This window comes from Peromyscus californicus, unplaced genomic scaffold (genome assembly GCF_007827085.1).
Source record: "Peromyscus californicus insignis strain IS unplaced genomic scaffold, ASM782708v3 Scaffold_11__1_contigs__length_118956290, whole genome shotgun sequence".
Classification (NCBI taxonomy): Eukaryota; Metazoa; Chordata; class Mammalia; order Rodentia; family Cricetidae; genus Peromyscus; species Peromyscus californicus.
Window position 1 is genome coordinate 115,794,272 of NW_026294402.1, and position 20,018 is coordinate 115,814,289.

The following is a 20,018-nucleotide window of genomic DNA, read 5'->3' on the forward strand; positions in this document are numbered from 1 at the left end:
TTTATTAGGGTACACAATATATCACCACAAGTAGAGTTATAGATGGAGGGAGAGGCTGAGAGAAGAAAGTAGTTATATGAATACACAGAGGACAGGAAGACGACAGGGAGGCAGAAAGACAGACAGGTAGGTAGGCACATTTGCTTATATTCTTATTGGAAGATTAAAGCAGGTTATCCAACAGAAAATGTTATGCTTGAGAAAGGAAACAAGTGTCTTAGTTATGGTTTCTATTGCTGTGCTAAAAACCACAACCAAAGCAACTTGGGGATGAGGGGGTTTATTTCATCTTACAACCTATAGTCCCATCATTAAGGGAAGTCAGGGCAGGAACCCAAGGCTGGAACCTGGAGGCAGGAACTGATGCAGAGGCCATGGAGGAGTGCTGCTTACTGACTTGCTCCCCATGGCTCAATCAGCCCACTTTCTTACAGAACCCAGGACCATCTGCCCAGAGGTGGCATTGCCCACCATGAGCTGGGCCCTCCCACATCAATCATCAATTAAGAAAATATCCCACAGACTTGCCTACAGGCCAATCTGATGGAGGCATTTTTTCAATTAAGATTCCCTTTTCTCAGACATGTCTAGTTGACAAAAACCAAGCAGTGTGTATGTGTGTGTGTGTGTGTGTGTGTGTGTGTGTGTGTGTGTGTGTGTCTGTGTGTCTGTGTGTGTTGGCACAGCACATGTGTACAAGTCAGAGAATAACTTTTGCAACCTGGTTCTCTCCTTCCTCTATGTGAATTCTAGAAATCAAACTCAGGTCGTCAGGTTTGGCAAAAAGTGTCTTTAACCACTGAGCCATCTCAAAGGCTGCAGGAGGCTCTTTGTTGAACTGACCCATCAATCAAGCTGGGGGAGGTGTGCATGCCCAAGCATACACGTGGCAGCTAGAGGAAGATTTCAGATGCTCGGCTTTATCTCTGCCTTTGAGAAAATGTCTCTCAATGGAGCCTATAGCCACCAAGCCCCTCATAACAATGGAGGAGCCAAACTAGGCTTTTTAAGTGAGTGCTGGCAATTGAAACCCAGGTCCTCACAGGTGCATATCAAGTGCTCCTACCCACTGAGCCATTTCCCCAGCTGCCAGGTTAATATTTTAAATGATTATAAGACAAATTAAGGGCTAGACAGTTAGCTCAGTGTTATAGAGTGCTTACCCAGCATGCACTGGGTCAGCCCTAGGTCCCATCCCCAGCACCACATAACCTGACTTGATGGTGTACAATTGAAATCGCAGCATTTGGGAGCAGGAGAGTCAGTTTAAGGTCATTTTGAGTTACAGAGGGAGTTCAAGACCAGCCTGGGATACTAGAAACCCTGCCTCAAAAGAAAAATCAAATTAAACTATTTTTTAATATACTCCAAATTAAAAGAAATCAAGTAAATACCTAAGTACATATGGAATTAGCAGCTTCACAGAGTAGAGCATTAGCGAATGTGAAGCATATTGATTAACCTGATTGCACATCCCTACGTGTGAGACTGTCCCAAGCAAAAAACACACACAAAAAAATAAGAATTATATTTGAAATTATATTAGTGTTACCATCCTGACCAAACATTACAAAACAGTAAAATTATATCATATCACATTAGGAATCAAGATTTTCAGCTTAAATTAAAAAACAAAACGAACAAAAAAACACTAACATAAAAATGTAGTTAGAAATGCCACCACAAGCAGGTGACATATTTTTAAATAGATGTTCACTGGCTTTGTCAATCAAAAAGACTAGAGACAATAGCCAGCCCCAGCCCAAGGAGAGCCCCTGACAGACTCCTCAGAGAGAGAGACTGCTTCAGATCCAGAGACAAGACATCCAAGCCGGAAACTACTGTCATATCACACAGCAAGATGCAGAGACCACAGGAGTCAAGACGAAAAGACCCAGGAGGCAACTCACAGCCTTTAGAAAAGAAGCTGTTCTGTAGCACACTGACACAGCCAAATCATAAAATCTGTGTGAGCAAAGAATACTCAAAGAGGCAGCCTTTGGAGACCGCTAAGCAACCAACTCATTATTCTGCAAACCAGTAAACACATGAACAAAGTGTTTACCCTGCCTTTGCTCCAGAAAAAACACACCAGATTGTTCCTCAGACGTCTTTCCCATGGAGGAATCCTAAGTGACAAAGATAAATGACAGGGCTCGGATCCAGTAGAGCCCAACATAAGCAAACATCACTGATGGCTGCTGAAGCCTCCATGAAACCGGATGCAGATGGTGCAGGAAGTGCCCCATGCCACTCCACATATCAGCAAACAGGCAGGTAAGTGATGGTGTCTCTTCTTCTGGGAGGAATCCACTCCCCTGGTGGAGTTTACCCTCCCTCAGGAATCCAAACTGGGATCTAATCAAACCTGTAAACACAAACCTGTAGGCACAACTCTACCAAAGCCACACTTGGAGAAGCAATGAGTTTATTGGAGTTTCCTACAGGGTGCCAGTGTCCATCTACTCAGCTGCAGTCTTCCGGACCCTTCTCCTCTATGTTCTGAAGAGCAACATTCTGCCTGGGTGTTAGTGTCAGAGGACAAAGTGGATGTTGCAACCTGTGTGGTTTCTGGGCAAAGCTTCCAACCAGAGCCACAGCTGTTGACATTCTATAACTTTGTGGCTCACTGAAGTCATAGAGATGGAGAGTTGGAAGAGAAGAACACTGAAACTCACCACGGGACCACTATGTGTCTGGGCTGAGACAGAAAAATAGATTGAAGGGAAGAAAGGGGCTTTGACTATGAACTTTGCACAGCTCTGAGGCACTTCTCCCACATGCCACCAGTGGGTCTTTCACTAACATTGCAGCTATTTCCAACATAATAAACCACACCACGAAAAATAGACTACTTAGGAAAAGGGCCTTTTAAAAATGAGAGTAACCTGGCAAGTTTACTTAAGAGTTTATCATAAGAAAATGATGCGGGAGCTGGGGAGATGGCTCTGTGGGTAAAGCGCTTGCTGAGCGAGCATGAAGGTCAGCGCCCCAGAACCCATGCAAAAGCCACACCTGCTAGCCCACACCTAAAAACCCTGGTGCGTGCGGTCAGAAAACAGACAGGAGGATTCTGGGAACATGCTGGCCAGTCAGCTGACCAAGCCAAAACTGCAAACACTACGTTCAGTAAGAGACTGCCTCAAAACTTAATAAGGTGGAAAGCAGTACAGGCCATCCTGTCTTTTCACAAACAACTGCCCACCCCAAACAGGGCAATGAGGACAGATGGAAAATCGTGGAATACTCCTCTGCACTGTGGGAATCACAGTGGCTGGGTTAATAAGGAAGCTGACTGGCCAATAGCTGGACAGGTAGAGGTCAGGCAGGACTGACAGACAAAAAGAGAGCTTGAAGAAGAAGAAAGGAATCTGGGGAGTCATGAGGAGATGGAGGTGAAGCAGGAGATGAACTTGCCATATTGAGAAAAGGTACCAAGCCACGTGGCAAAGCATTTATAATTAATAATAAATCTCTGTGTAGTTATTTGGAGACTGGCTGGCGGACAGAAAAGTCCACCTACAGAGAAGCAATGAGTTTACTGGGGTTCCTTACAGGAGCATGAATGAAGAATTACTCACAGGCAACTGTATCACCAAAAAGCCCACCAAGCCTAGATGTGGACTTAGAAAACCTGTCATCTTTGCATGAGGTGAAGGCTGCTCAACAGACTGGAGGGTCTCCTCTCCTCAGCCATTCTTACTGCTTATACAACTTTGGGGATGGAGGAGCCTGGTGAGTCTGGTCAGTTTCAGGGACTTCCTGAGACTTGTGAGTTGTTCAGTTTCTGAATCTTAACCAGCCTGTCTCTAGGATGGAAGCTTCAAATCCCAAGAAATTGCTACAAAATATCTCCACCTGTGCATGCACAAGCGAGCACACCAAACATGATTGTACATACAATACATGCACCCATACACAAGAAAGTAGCCAAGCATGTCCAGGCAAAGCCAAAGGAACAAGGGTTATCCTGCAACACAGAAAACTACTAGACATCTGCTACTGTTTCAGCCAAATATCATGAAAAACACATCCCCAGTTCCATTAGCAAAGGAACTGTGGGGCCCTAGACCTCATCTGATCATGACAGAGCACCCCAACACTATCCCATGACAAAGCAGTGCCAATGAAGACCTGTGAAAAACTGGGGCTTTTATCTCAACACTACCATAACCAGGAACCCTTCTCCAGCTGGGTCCCCACTTCTCCAGCTGGGTCCCCCTTCTCCAACCTTGCTGTCAGAACACACTAGATGGGGATCTGCAGCATGCTCACATGCAGCAGTAGCACCTTCCTCCCTTTCCCTGTGGCTGTTACCAAGAGAGGCAGAGTAGGAAGCCCACATCTGCATCCCCTTCCATCAGTAATAAAGTCTCATTCCCAGACACCAGCATTTGTGCAGGCCATCTCCAGGAACCAGTTCCCTACCAACCAGAGAGGTGCCCATCATAGAAGACAAAGTGAAAAGCCAGAACCCCCTTGGCCAGTGCCATAAGGGGTTCGCTTGTCCCCCAAATCAGGTATCAATGAACTCAACAGGGAACCTAAATGGCTGCCCAACCCAGCAGTAAGGAGACAACACCTCCTTCCCCCATGCCAGTGTGGTGTCAGATGCCCTACAAAAGTAGGAATTTAACTGCAATCAGAGTCTTACGACATGCCACCTAAGATGTTGTCTACATATTGGGTTTCAATGTTCAAGATAAAAGCACCCTGCTGTAAGCCAGCAACAACATGGGTAAGTGTGACTCCACCCAGCTGTGCACTTAGGGATGGATGCCTTTCTGCTCTGATGAGACACTTCTTGCAAAATGCCAATACTGGTCCCATGAGATGGCTCAGTGGGTAAGCACTTGCCAGGGAACTTAAGACCTGCAGTTCAGTCACTAGAACCTGCATGAAGGAAAGGACCAGATCCACACAGCTGCCTCTGACCTCCACACACACGCCATGGCATACGTGCACACGCAATCACATACACACAGAAATAAAGTTTCAAGAAAAGAAAAGGATGGGCCCTGCCTTAGCCACAATACTTTGAACTCATCTGGTCTCACAAGCCAGGCAGAGTATGACCTGGTTGGTACTAGGGTGGGAGAAAGGGCCAATACAAATTAAAAGTGAACAATCACCCTTCTATTATCCATTCATTCATTTCTTCAAGAGACATGGAAACATAGCTACATGGCATGAAACAATGTATCTCATTTTCCTGACTTTGTAAAATATTATATAATTGTGCATTGAAAGTTTAAAAATAATTTTGTTAAAACTCTCAGTCTCTCTGATCACAACTTACAAAATGAAGTTACCCAAGGGTGACTATTTCTACGCAGTGACTGTAGCATTTAATAACTTGGAAAACTGAACAGCAAATCTAGACACACAGACTGCTGAACAACACTTGCTTGCAGCCACAGCTGTGGGGTCCACAGAGGTTTCCTAGTGAGACCCCACTCAGGGTCAGAGAATCTGAGCTCGCTTTACCCAGCAGGGATGCATAAGGAGATGATTTGGTCACAGGCATGGTTACCATGTGTTTGGAAGGGTCTGCATTTGGCTGTATGGTGTGCTTTGATCTTGCAGCGGGGAGATCTTTTGCCTCTTCCCTTGACATGTTATAAAAAGCCCTTTTCAATAAAGGAGGAGGCTGGTGGGTATTGACCCAGGCCCTCCTGAAGCTATCCTGTTTCTGTCTTTCTTCTCGTCTCCATCTTTCTTTCTGCTATTTCCTCATTCCTGTCTCCTCTACCTAAGAACCCTTTAAAAGGTGGGAGCTGGACTCCCACACACAGCCATCTGAGTGACATCAAACTGCCATGAAGGGGAAGTGTGTGTTGCTCTGTATTTAGACTTTCACACATCAAGCTGTTGGTGCCACCCTGACAGCCTGGAATTGCCTGGGAGGCCCCGCCCACTGTGGGTGGAGCCGACCCCTGGCCTGGACCCTGGTCTGTACAGATGGAGGAGGAAGCTGAGCAGCCTACAGTCACAGCTCTGCTTCCTGGCTGTGGATGATATGAGCAGCGGCTTCGAGCCCCCGCAGCCTTGACTTTCCCACCATGCTGTCCTGTACCCTTGACTGTGCGCTAAAATCAACCCTTGTCCTTGAGTGTGTTTGTCAGAGTATTCTATCACAGCAACAGAAACTAAGGTACCATGCACATATGGTGTTAATGTAACGAAATCTAACTCTAAATATAAAAAATACAACAGCTAGCATTTACTACAGTGGGACCATGGCCAAGAGCGGGTTTCAAGTCCGTGATCCTCCACGGAGATTCACAAAACTCTGATTTGAGAGTGGGGGTGTTGCTCAGTGGCAAAAGGCGTGCCTAATATGTAAGAGCACCTGGTTCCATCCCCAGCACAGAGTGAGTGAGTGAATGAATGAATGAATGAATGAATGAGTGAATGGATGGATAGATAACTCGGATTTTAATGTGTGCTTCCCCATGCCTGGCCCAGGTGTGTTGAACACTACATGGAGCATCTTTTTAAGAACTTGGGAAACACTAAACAACCAAGAACATGTCAAGCCTTGACCCCCTGCCTCAGAAACTTGTGTACAAACATGGTCTTCTTTAACTGTTGGACCTCGTGCACACACAGTCGCAGGCTTCTGAAAACGGGTGCGATCACTCAGCAGACACAGCATTCACCTATGGGCTCTGAGGCGGCAGCGGGGCAGCAGGCCTAAGGGTCTGCATTCCCAACGTAAGACAGTCGCAGAGGTGACGGTAGCCTGCATCACTTCAGCCGGAACAGAGACCCAGTCACAGCCACCGTGCAAACGGGGAGCCAGTAAAGTCAAGACTCAACGGTGACACGGGTCAGAGGAAAGAGGGACAGCGGAGACCCTCCCCCCGAAGGAGGACAAGACATGAGGGAAAGAGCTGGCTGCAAAGACACCGTGTGAGGAGAGCAGCATGAGGAAGCCTTGTGAGCGCTGCTATTTCTCACTGAAACAAGGCGGCAGAAGCCACCAAAAGCATCTGCTTGCATCTTTGACCGAATGTTCTGTGGTACATGCAGGGGTCTGGCAAAGGTCAAAGGCCTCCTACAGGGATGACACTTCATGTCGAATGCACCACTGTAGGGGGAAGACTGACTTTTCCAGCAAAGTTGAGCGCAGAGTCAGACCTTTTCTTGGATCAGCCGCTGGAGATGAATCCCACAGGACAGCATGGCTGTGAACAGCGTCAGCATGTACTGCTGCACTTTGCAGATGGCAGAGGCCAGGGAGCTAATGACAGCATTGAGGCCCACCTTCTCGATGACATTCTGGAAGGCCGCAGGAGACTGGCGTGTGATTCTGCACAGGGCCTGAGGAACAGTAGCATAGATCCGTCACAGACTCTGCGGGTACTGGGCACCCCACCCTACAGACACCACACACCCCTGCTCAACAGAGAGAGCACAAACCATGCTGCTTTGTCACTCATTTTAGAGCCATAAAGTCAGACATGTGAGTGCACAGGACTGGGACCCACTGGCTGTCAAGGACTTCCATGCTCAGCTCCAGATAGTTTTAACCAGTAATGAATGTTACATCCCACGAAGTCCCAAACCCTTCCAGGCCCATTTTCAGAATTCTGCTTTAGTATACCTGTTGAGCTATTCCTCAACATTTCTACCTTTTCCAGTACATTCACCTCATTCAGGCACATTTCTTCAAACATGGCGCTGCATCCCTGGGAATATCCTCAGAGGTGCTTCACCTACCGATATTGCGGTTATCCTCAGGGAGTCCACGGTGGAGTGTCTGAACAGGTGCCACAGGACAGGCCCGACTTCTCCGGTGATGAAGCCCTGCGCCTGGGCAGAAAGTGTTGTGCAAACATTCTCAATGATCTTCGCAGCCATGTGATTGACAACACGTTCTTCCTGGGGAATGAACAAAGAGCAGAAAGATTCAAAAAGCGCCGCTTCACCCACCAAAGGGTCTTCTTCAGTGTGAGAAATGCATGCTTGTAGTTTCCTCGGAACAACTGGGGATAATGTTCTCACTTTTGTAAAGCTGCTACAGAGCTACAGGTTCACCAGCAAGCCCTGAGAGCACGACCCTCCGTGGACTAAACGGGAAGAAGGGCGTGACTCTTCACCTGTTTTAAATAAAATCAAAATGGGAAAATGACCCAGAAAATAAGTAACACAGCACAGTGTAAAAACCAGACTACAACTGTTAAACTGTAAGGAGTTATAAGAATAATCCCCTGAGCACAGCTAGCAAGGATCTGGGAGACAAGCAGCCAGAGCACAAAACCACTCAAACACAGGATCGGAGTGTTCTACAAAAGCCATGCCCACAAGGGTAACAAAACCATGCACAGACTGAAATGAACATCACCACATCACACTGTTTTGAGGAAGCATAAACATGCTTACAGAGGGCTCAGCAGGTAAGGTGCTTCTGCCAATCCTGAGTTTGATCTCTAGAACCCACATAGTGGAAAAAGAGAACCAATTCCCATAAGTTGTCCTCTGACCGCTGAATGCACATCATAGCATATGTGTATACAAATGTGTGCACATACACCCAGTGGATGAAGGAATTAATCAATGAAAAACTTCTTTAAGTGCTTAAATGAATACAAAAACTTCAGCACTCAATGACAGAAAGTTCACTGGCTCTGATATCTCCTTAAATATTCCTGAGCAGACAGGACAGTATAGCTCCGCAAAAGAGAACTCAAGGCTGGGGAGAGGAACCAGTTGGTGAACTTGGTGTCTTGTAAGAGGCCTTTGGTTCTCAGAACCCATATAAACAGACCCAGGCATGGTGGCAGGATTGTAATCCCACTGCTAGGGAGGTGGAGACAGGTGGGTCCCTGAGGCCAGCTCTCCAGCACACGAGGCAAATTCCAAGCTCAAAATAAATAAATAAATAAAATGGATGATGCCTGAGGAAAGACTGCTAAGGTTGTCCTCTGGCCTCTACACACACACACACACACACACACACACACACACACACACACACAAAATCCAATTAATAAAAACTCTAATAGATTTAGTGGAAGGATCTGCAGTGATTGCTATAGTACAGCCTATACATTCAAGTCGGAAGAGGAAAGACTAAGGAAAGAAATAGTAGGCATAAAAATGATTCCAGCAAAAAATCTAAAGATAATATGATATCTCATAAACTCTGGAGAGCGCTGAAGAGATGGCTCAGTGGTTAACAACAGGTACTGCTCTTGCAGAGAAACCAAGTTCTGTTCCTAACATCCACACTGAGCAACTCATAACGGCCTGTAACTCCAAATCCAGGGAATACAATGCTCTCTTCTGCTCTCCTTGGGCACTGCACTCAAACACACACAAACACACACATACACTTAAAAATAATTTTTAAAAATTTAAAAACAATATGGCTACAAAGGGTATGAGACTATGCTATTCTAGTCATCCTTGATGGAACATCACAAATCAATACTACTGAAAAAAAATAAATAATACAATAGTGGGGAAAGATCTTTGTGAGTGACGAATTTCATATTGAACAGACAAGCATAATACTGCAGAAAAGCCCTGTAGATCCAACGTATGTGGAGGACCTTTCATTGAGAATTTTCATCCCACTGAACTTAAGAAAACTCATGTAGCAGAGATACCCTGTGAAAGTGATAAAGCAGAGATACCTGTAGGAATTATTCAGCCTTTACTTAAAACATGAACAGACTCACAGTGGAATAAAACCCTCCAGATGTAACAAATTTGGGAAAGTCTCCAGTGGAATTCACCACAGATAATTCATACAAGAAAAGATGGGCAGGCAGCAAATGGAAGTGTTTCAACTGGAGCTCTCCCCTTATAGGACTTCAGAGAACTCATACTGGAAAAAAATTTTGAAATGCACTGAATCTGAAAAATGCTGTGGCTGGGACTCCCATGTTAGGGACCACATGGGAAAGCATGCTGTAGAAAAACCCATTAACGATAACAAATGTGAAAAGGTTTCTAGGGTAGTTTTCACTGTTAATTTAACTGGGTTTAGAATCACCTAGGAGACACACCCTTGAACAAATCTGTGACATTTCCAGAGATGATTACTAAGGAGAGAAGTCCCACTGCTCATACTGGTGATACCATCCCATGATCTGAGATCTTTCTTAGGTTGAATAAAAAAGTTTTAAAAAAAAATGGAAAGAAAAGAAAGTTGGCATTCTTCTTTCTCTGCTTCCTGATCCACTGAAACGTGAAGAACTGAGAAGTCCCAGCCACACGCTCCCACTGTGGACCTGCCTGCTACCATCATGCCTTCCTGGCTTTGGCAGACTGTGTACCCTCAAACCACGAGCCAAACAAACCCTCTTCCCTCAGGCTGCAGTAGCCAGGGATCTTATCACAGATCAAAGGTGAGTAACATGGCAAAGCACAGAGGAACTTAGTTTGGAATAAACCAATATGCTAAACGTGGGAAACCCTTCGGCAGGCTCTCCTCCTTACTGCATTTCTGAGAACTCACATAGAAGAGAGATCTTTCAAAAGCTGGAGTGTGGTAGACTATTCACAGAATGCTCAGCCCTCACAAAGCATGAAACCATTCTGAAATTAATATAAATTAACGTAATAAATATGGAAAACTCCATAGCCAGATGGCTCAGTTTTTCAGGAAACAAAGAATTTTTTTTAGAAAATAATGAACTTAATAAATGTGGGGAATCCTTGTAGATTCTGATTCTGACTGAAATAGGTACAACTATTTCATTTAAGACATTTTCAGACATTCAAGGACAAAGAATTACCACATGTCTAATTATTTACTTGTAACCTTTAGATAGGCAGGGTAAAAATGTACCCTGGCTTCACCTTGCCTGCAGATAAGAGAAACATTATCCTGCATTAACTTCACCAACCTTAAATTCTTTTTTTTAATTTGAGACAGGGTTTCTCTGTGTAGTTTTGGTGACTGTCCTGGATCTCGCTCTGTAGACCAGACTGGCCTTGAACTCACAGAGATCCGCCTGCCTCTGCTTCCCGAGTGCTGCCTATCTAAAGGTTACAAGTAAATAATTAGACATGTGGTAATTCTTTGTCCTTGAATGTCTGAAAATGTCTCAAATGAAATAGTTGTACCTGGAAACTAACACTGGTCAAATGCCTGCCAATAAAGATAATTGCAGGAAGACAGACTCTGAGTTTATGTTGATAAAAAGGAACAAAGACATGATTGTGGGAAGGTGGTTTTGACTGTGTAACTGTTTTCACACATAGCCAGGGCTAGTTATTAATATACCCCAATGCATAGGGGAAATTGTGCCAAATAAATGATCAATCATATTGCTAGAAACTTTTGGGAAATGAAGCCCAAGGTTGTAACAGATGGGAAGGCTACAATCTCACATAAGAAATGCAGTGCAGGAAACAGCCAATGTATTCAAAAGGCAATAACACCCAAACGCCTTGCCTTTTAGTTTAACTCCTCCACCAGAACCCTTGGTTCTAATGCGTTGGCCCTGTCAATGGCGGCTGGCAGCAGTAAGCACTGTGGGAAAGCTTTCTGTAAGAATCTGTCCCCAATTATTCATCAGAGGCCGCACAGTGGAAGACTGCAAATGCATTGAGTATGGGTGGGCCTTGTAGGCACTTGGCCCCATCTTCCACACCAGGAAATCATAACGAGAAAAAAACATAACTGGATTTGTTTAGGGATTTTTGTTTTACTGAACATTTGACAAAACACAAAAGAAAGCTATAAAGATATCAGTAAAAGTTTTCCTTGTTATTTAAAATGAAATCTTCCTTCAGGAGAAATCTTAGGAATAAAAAACAAGGGAAGTTTCCAGAAAGCAGGTAGCCCTCACTCAACAGCAACACAATAGAGAACATAGCTCTGAACTACTACAGCCCAGCTCCTCAGCTGAAGTGTCTGTGGGGAGTGAAGCCGTGACATGTGCCTGTGCTGGGGTGCAAAGGAAGCCTCTGCCAACAATGCCAATCTAACCAGAAATACAATACACGTGTTTATCTAGACGGAGCATTGGACAGACGTCAGAACACAGCCGTGTGAGGAGAATTCTGAGTGCTTGTGAGAAAACTCCAAGAAAACAAGAGTCTTGTGACCTCAGCCTCTTCAAAAACATGGAATTGTTTTTGCATTATGCTTCCATGACCCTCCCAGGTATAGCAAATAGGAGTAAGTTTACTTTAGATTATTCATTACAATTGGCTGTTATTTATTTATATGCCTCTATGGAAAAACATGTTATTGCCATGGACAGCTTGTCCTTGTGATTGTACACTTTACTCATGTGACTCTTCTTCGCCTTCAGAGTACAAATTGTCTGATGCTCTTAATAAAGTTGGCTATTACATGAGACTTTAGTCCACCTCATTTTTAGGCTCTGCTTTCCCAGGTCCTCTAGAACTAGTAAACTGTTCTAGAAGGCTTTGGCTTTGCAATAGCACTTTCTGCATAATTATACAAAGACGGGTTGATTTTACAATTATAAGGTATCTTAGTTAGGGTTTCTATTGCTGTGAAGAAACAGCAATTCTTACAAAGGAAAACATTTAATTGAGGTGTTGGCTTACAGTTTCAGAGGTTTACTCCATTGTCATCATGGTGGGACATGGCAGCATGTAGGCAGACATGGTTCTGGACAAAGAGCTGAGAGTTCTACATCTTGATCCACAGGCAACAAGAAGTAAACTGTCTACCACTTTGGGTATAGCTTGAGCATATGAGACCTCAAAGCCCGCCCCCACAGTGACACACTTCCTCCAACAAGGACACATCTTTTGATAGTACCACTCCCTATAGGTCAAGCATTCAAACATGAGTCCATGTGGGCCAATCCTATTCAAACCCACCACATAAAGGGAAGACCAAGATGCCTTTAAGGCACAGAATATGGACTACTAGGTCTGAATTGAAGAAAGAAAACACTATAGAATTGAAAGTGGCGTTAGCTGATGATGGAGATTAGTCAAAGACTAAATGATGCTGGGGGGCGGGAGTGCCCCGGGAGCCCAGGCTTCTGTCAGTACCAACGACTCCTGAGTTACCCAGTGAAGTGGGATCGGTTCCCTCATGTTTTCTCACTTTCGTTCAGGGTTTCAAAGTAGAGATTTGATAGGAAAATTTCAGAAAAATCTATAAAAAAACAAACTTGGGATAATTTAACTGAAGAAATGAAACTGTAAAATAATAATGGAAGAAACTGAAGATGGCATGGATAAATAGAAAGATGTTGCACATTCATCACCTGGAGGGATTAACATTGCCAAAGGATATCAAAAGATACAATGGCTTCCTGATTTAAGTTCTAAAACCATTATTAAAAGAAATAGAAAAAAAGTCTAAAATTTACATGGAATCACAAAGGGCCCCAAACAGCCATATCAGGAGCCAAGTGTGTTGCACACACTAGTGAAACCAGCACTTGGAAAATAGAGACAGGGCTGGGAGTTAAAAGCCAGCCTTGGCTATACAGGAAGTTTGAGGCCAACCAAGGTCACACACTACATGAAACCATCTCTAAAACAAAAACAACAGAAGGCATATAAATATCAACAGAGAAAAGGAGAAAGTCTTCATAATGAATAGATGAATGTATCTACATTAACTATAAGGACTTAATTTTTTTTACATTTGTTTATTTATTTCAGGGAATGGTGTATATGTGCCACAGTACATGTGCAGAGGTCAGAGGACAACTTGCAGGAATCAAATGCAGAAATCAGGCTCGGTGGCCAGTGCTTTGGCCTCTAAGACACCTCATCCGCCCTTAAGACCTTCTGCTGTCAACAGATACTGTAAAGAAAGTAAAAGAGCCGACCACAAGTTAAAAGTACCCACACCATGGGACTGGAAAGTTGGTTCAGCTATTAAGAGCATTTGTGTTCCCAGCACCCACGTAGGACAGCTGACAATGGCCTGCATCTCCAGCTCCAAGGGATCTGACACCTTCTTCTGGCCACAGTGGGCACCTGCACCTATGTGCACAAAACCACACACAGATATATATATACACACACACACAGATACATACACACACACACACACACACACAGATGCATGCATACACACACACAGATACATACACACACACACACATATACACAGATACACACACACACACCGATACATACACAGATACACACACACAGAGATACACACACACACACACCGATACACACACACAGATACACACACACACATACACTGATACACACACAGATACACACACACATACATGCGCGCGCACACACACACACGCACATACACACACACACACACAAAAATAAATCTGTTTAAGCACCTGCAACACATAATCACAGACGACAAACAAGAACACACATGGGTTCCTCTGGGCAGAGTGAAATGGTGTATGCAGTTTTTTCCAGCATTTCAGAAAACAAAGGCACAAATGAATGCATTTTAAATGTGCCACCATAAAGTAGGTGGGACAAAAGGTAACAGTGTGGGTGAGGGAAATAGGGTTCTCACGGCTAAGGACACACTGAATTGCTTCTCCAACACAGAGAATCTTCATAAATTACAAAAAATTTTGAACCTTCCCCCTTTATGAAAGCATAAGACTCAACATGTACATGTGTGTACACACATGTACACACAACATATATAATTCAAGATACTAAAAAGCAAGCATGTTGTTGGGCGTTGGTGGCGCACGCCTTTAACCCCAGCACTTGGGAGGAAGAGCTGGGTGGATCTCTGTGAGTTCGAGGCCAGCCTGGTCTACAGAGTGAGTTCCAGGACAGGCACCAAAACTACACAGAGAAACCCTGTCTCAAAAAACAAAAAACAAAACAAAAAAAAAAAAACAAACAAAAAAAAAGCAAGCATGTTACTAAAACGCAAAACTTTATTTCTGTTTTAAAATTGTTAGTAATAATTTGGTGAACAAATATCATTCTCCATGTTGTGTCATCTGCAAAACTTGTACACAGAGACCGGAAGGCAAAAGTACGAAGCAGCACGCCCACTCTCTCAGACACAGAGCCCAACCCAGCGACATGTGATGCCTCCAGGAGTCCCCACCCCAAAGGAGAACAGTGGCCACATACAGTTTACCCACTAAAGACAGTGAGTGCCACCTCTTATCTGTCCAGACAGGGCTCTACACACCCAGGACATGCTGTCACAGAAAATCCCTATTTCCCCCGGGACAGGTAATTCATTACCTCCCTCCCTCTCTCTCCCTCTCTCCCTCTCTCTCCCTCTCTCCCTCTCTCCCTCTCTCCCTCTCTCCCTCTCTCCCTCTCTCTCCTCTCTCTCTCTCTCTCTCTCTCTCTCTCTCTCTCTCCCCCCCCCCTCCCTCCCTCTCTCCACCCACCGTGTTTCTGCCTACAGTACCTACTGTTCATTAGAACTACTTTTATATCTTGTCTGCTCTGTAAACACTACATACTTAACACTCTCACCTTGGACACATTGTTCCCACCTCAGCAATAAGACAGTGAGAAAAGTCTGGAGAAAAGACACTTCCAGAGGTTCTACCAGGAGGCAACAATGTCAACTTTAAAAATAACGATGGGACGTTCCAGACCTGCCTGCTCACCACTGGCAGAAGACCCTGCGGTTGAGGTCTTATACCAGCTTCTTTGGCCCTTACATCCTTGACATATTGATTCTCTCATGTTTCATCTTGTCTCCCCAAGAGGTGGGACTAGTGTGTCAACAGGACGGTCCCCTTCTCCACCTGTGTTCCACAAGGGCCCTAGCTTAAGGCCATGAGTGATAAGTCAGAGCATGGTCCTGGCCGCAGCTGAGGACCCTATTCTCACGTTACTGATAAAGGATGATGCATTAAACCCCATGGTGCATGCACCATCATGACAAAGGACCTACAGACTAAGAGCCCGTAGGCTCATGGATTTGAATGCCTGGACACCAGGGAGTAGCACTATTAGGAGGTGTGGCCTTGTTGGATGAAGTATGTCACTAGGGTGGGCTTTGAGGTTTCAGGTGCTCAAGCCAGGCCCAGCGCTTCTTCCTGCTGCCTGAGGATCGAGATGGAGAACTCTCAGCTCCTTTTCCAGCACCATGTCTGCCTACATGCTGCTATGCTTCCCAAACCTCTGAAACTGTAAGCCAGCACCAATTAAATGCTTTCCTTTATAAGAGCTGCCATGGTCATGGTATCACTTCATAGCAATGGAACACTGACCAAGACACTGACCACTAAGGAGTGCCTCAGCCTGCACACCCACTGCTAGAACTCTCCTCCACTGTCATGTGACATCCACTGCTGGAACCCTCCTCCACTGTCATGTGACATCCACTGCTGGAACCCTCCTCCACTGTCATGTGACATCCACTGCTAGAACCCTCCTCCACTGTCATGTGACACCCACTGCTGGAACCCTCCTCCACTGCCGCATGACACCCACTGCTGGAACCCTCCTCCACTGCCACATGACATCCACTGCTGGAACCCTCCTCCACTGCCACATGACATCCACTGCTGGAACCCTCCTCCACTGCCACGTGACACTGGAAGGAAAATGTTCATCCTGATGTATCTTTTTCATTCTTGTAGTAATTAATGTCTTTAGCCTGTGGCTTTTCCTTGGGTGGAACCATGTCAAACAGCATAAAGCAGATAGAGGCCACCAACCTGCTAGGCCAGTTTGGGTTTTTTTTGGGGGGTGGGGTGGGGATTGAGACAGGGTTTCTCTGTAGCTTTGGAGCCTTTCCTGGAACTCACTCTGTAGACCAGGCTGGCCTTGAACTCACAGAGATCCATCTGCCTCGGCCTCCCGAGTGCTGAGATTAAAGGTGTGCACCACCACCACCTGGCACTAGACCAGTTTTTAAGCACTATGTGTGGTAACGAGAGGCTACATGACAATGGGCCATAGGGTGGCCATCTGTGTGGAGCTCAGGAGGGCAGTGACAAGCTCATCATGGGTCAGGTGGGCTCACAGAGGGCTCTGCACACATCTTGCCTGCTGGGCTGCCCTAGAAAAATCTTGGATGGAGGCAGGGTAATTAACAGAATCTTATAGAGTAGTGGTTCTCAACCTTCCTAATGCTTTGACCCTTTAATATAGTTCCTCATGTTGTGGTGACCCCAACCATAAAATTATTCTGTTGCTACTTCCTAACTGTAGTTTTGCTGCTGTTATAAATCTTAATGTAAATATATGATATGCAGGATATCTGCTATGCAACCCACAGGCTGAGACTCACTGCTACAGAAGATGGTCAGGCCACACTGTCTGTGTTTCCCATCATCTTTTTTTCCTGAGACAGGGTTTCTCTGTGTAGCCCTGGCTGTCCTGGAACTCACTCTACAGACCAAGGTGGCCTTAACTCAGAGTTCCATCTGCCTCTGCCTCCTGAGTGCTGGGATTAAAGGTGTGTGCCACCATACCTGGCTATCCCCCCATCTTTTACGCAGGACACTTAGGCAAGGATGCAGCCTGTCAGATTACTTAAATTCAGGAGCAATAGCTCGTTGACAGGCAAGTGTGCACTGCTGGGGGCTGTGCTCCGGCTCCTTGCTCCTCGCCTGGAGGGCGGCTGCAGTGGCCAGGTCTACAGAGGACAACAAAGGCTCCTTACCCCTTCCCGGAGGCACCTCATAAGCACAGTGTACGCAGCCAAGGGGACAGCCCAGCAGTCCCTGGAGTGCTGTTTTTTTTCTTCCTAAAAAAATGAAGGTGAGGAAAGACCGTGAAAGTAGTGCCACAAGAGATCTCCAACATTCAAGAAAAGCTGCCAAGCACACAGCTGAAGCTTCCAGGTCCGGTGAAATCACCACTTGCTCCCGACATTTGGACTTGGCCTGGGGTCTCTTACTGCATGTGCACACACAGTATTTCTGCTTCTTGTCTTGCACAGGGTGCTGAGCAGGCCCTCGCACAGCCAGCTGTGCCCGCATCCCACAGCACAGCACCCATTATCTGGAGCGAGGCGAAGATGCAGAATGCTCACCTCCCACTGGAGTGACTACGGCAAAAGCCCAGGGTCCGACAGCCTCAACAGACAAGGCCGGGCCACTCAGCTTGTACAACCCTTAAACAGACAAGGAGCAGCAAAAAGCAGAGGAAGGGGAAAATGTGCTGGGAAGGTGAACACAGAGGGGCAAGTGACCCCATCCATCTGCCCCCTGCCCTGGCCCCTCCCCCAGCCACTTGGATCACTTGGCTACAATTCCCCACTCCCACCAAAAGCCTGAAATGCCCTCCACTCTCTGGGTTTTCTGCTTCTCTGACCAACTGTATTTCTATATCTAACCGGTGACCTTCCTGCCACTTAGTGCAGTCTCCCCTCCTCAGAGAATCTGTGAGAAAGAAATAACCATGTCCACTATGCACCCACCACACACACTGGGAAGTTCCTCTCTACCCCATGCCCGGTGTCCTGACGGGACAGCCCTCCCTCCATCATTCCTAGATACAATATGTCTTCTCTCCACTGACTCCCCTCTCCACCTCAGTAGGTTCACTGTCTCCCTCTCCAGACGATCAGAAGTTTAAGGACATCCTCAGCTACACAGTATGTTCCAATCCTGCCTGGGCTCCTTCCACCTTATCACTTCATACAACCCCTTTCCACTTGCTCCTCAGTCTCCTCAGCCCGCTCACCTGACTCTGTATCCCCACTCCAAGTAAAAATGCATAACCAGCTGGGCGGTGGTGGCACACACCTTTAACCCCTGCACTCGGGAGGCAGAGCCAGGAGGATCTCTGTGAGTTCGAGGCCAGCCTGGTCTACAGAGCGAGATCCAGGACAGGCACCAAGACTACACAGAGAAACCCTGTCTTGGAAAAAAAAATGCATAAACAGATGGCGTTGAGTCACCAACCAGTTCTGTGGTGTGCACAGTGTGTGGTGTGTGTTTGTGTTCACATATATATAGGTGTGACAGCCAGAGTCTGCACCTTCTACATCGAGGCAGAGTCTCTCACTTGAACCCAGAGCTCACTGATCCAGCTTGCTCTGGGAACCCTATCTCTCACACTAGTGTTCTAGGTGGCCACCACACCCAGGTGGCATTTATGTGGCTTCTGAGGAGTTAAATTCTGGTCTTCACATTTTCATGGCAAGTCCTTTACCTGCTGAGCCATTTCTCCATGTCCCCAGACCCAAGTTCCCAGCGACTTCCATGTCACTACCCAGTAGATTCTTTAGTCCTTTCTCTTGGACCTTCAATGCCCTCGGCCCCAGCGATGCTCCCTCTGCGCAGAGATCCACTACTGCTCCTTCCTGGCTTGTCCTCGTAGAACCTGGGAATCGCATTCTCCATCTAATCCCTTCATTTAAACCAGATCAGACCTAAAGCCCATCTTAACACCTTAGGAGGTCTCCTTGCTCTTACGGAGAGGTATCTGTCTGCACCAAGGGGGTCTCCCCACATCTCCCCAGCCTCCTCACTCCTTCCCTGCCCACCCCAGGGCCTGCATACAATATATGCACTTCTTTATTTATTCATGCATTCATTTATTGATTCATTTGTGGTCCTGGAGACTGATCCCACTGTCCCACACATGCTAGGCTGTACCCCCAACCCTAACAAGGCATTTAACTAACATGTACTTAGAGGAGAAACTTCTAAACAGCCATACAGCCATGATGAGGCAGTGCTGAATAAAGATCAGAGACAGAAACGCATACTAAAAAAAATAAATAAATCAAGATAGAGATGGGTGTTACAAAGAAAGTCCAGGAGGAGAAGAGGCTGGAGAGGGTGCAGGCCAATCAGGAGCCAGGGAAGGCTATCTATGTCCTCTCGAGGTGTCATGGGAGAAATACAGGTATCATGGGAGATAATGGCACAAGCAGGAAAAACTGTATACACAGGTGCAGGGCACAGGTGCAGGGCACAGGAGGGCAAGGCAGGCTAGAGACAGGAAAGTTGAGGAAACAAAACTTCAAAAATACAGTGAGAGAAACCTGTCAGAATATCTAAAGCTCACACGTGAGAGATGACAGCCCATAATCTGTCAATGTTCACTCAGTAACAGTCTTTATAACACACTGGTTAACAGCGAGTAGCCCCTGCGGACTTCAGAAATTGCAATTCTTCATCCTACCA

The 20,018-nt window shown here is 45.9% G+C and overlaps 1 protein-coding gene across 9 annotated transcripts in view; it reads right to left on the reverse strand.

The window, feature by feature from the left end:
- The window catches only part of Ulk4 (unc-51 like kinase 4), a 336,112-nt gene that overhangs the window by 263,787 nt on the left and 52,307 nt on the right, over positions 1-20,018 (reverse strand). For all 9 annotated transcript variants that reach the window (XR_008215107.1, XR_008215108.1, XM_052724642.1 and 6 more), the window contains exons 19-21: positions 17,543-17,626; positions 7,726-7,887; positions 7,144-7,326 (exon numbers count right to left, since the gene is read on the reverse strand). Coding sequence is in view for 7 of the 9 variants with exons in the window: in XM_052724642.1 (XP_052580602.1) it covers positions 7,144-7,326; positions 7,726-7,887; positions 17,543-17,626 (429 nt within the window). In the remaining 2 variants the exon portion in view is untranslated. The remainder of the gene's footprint in view (positions 1-7,143; positions 7,327-7,725; positions 7,888-17,542; positions 17,627-20,018) is intronic.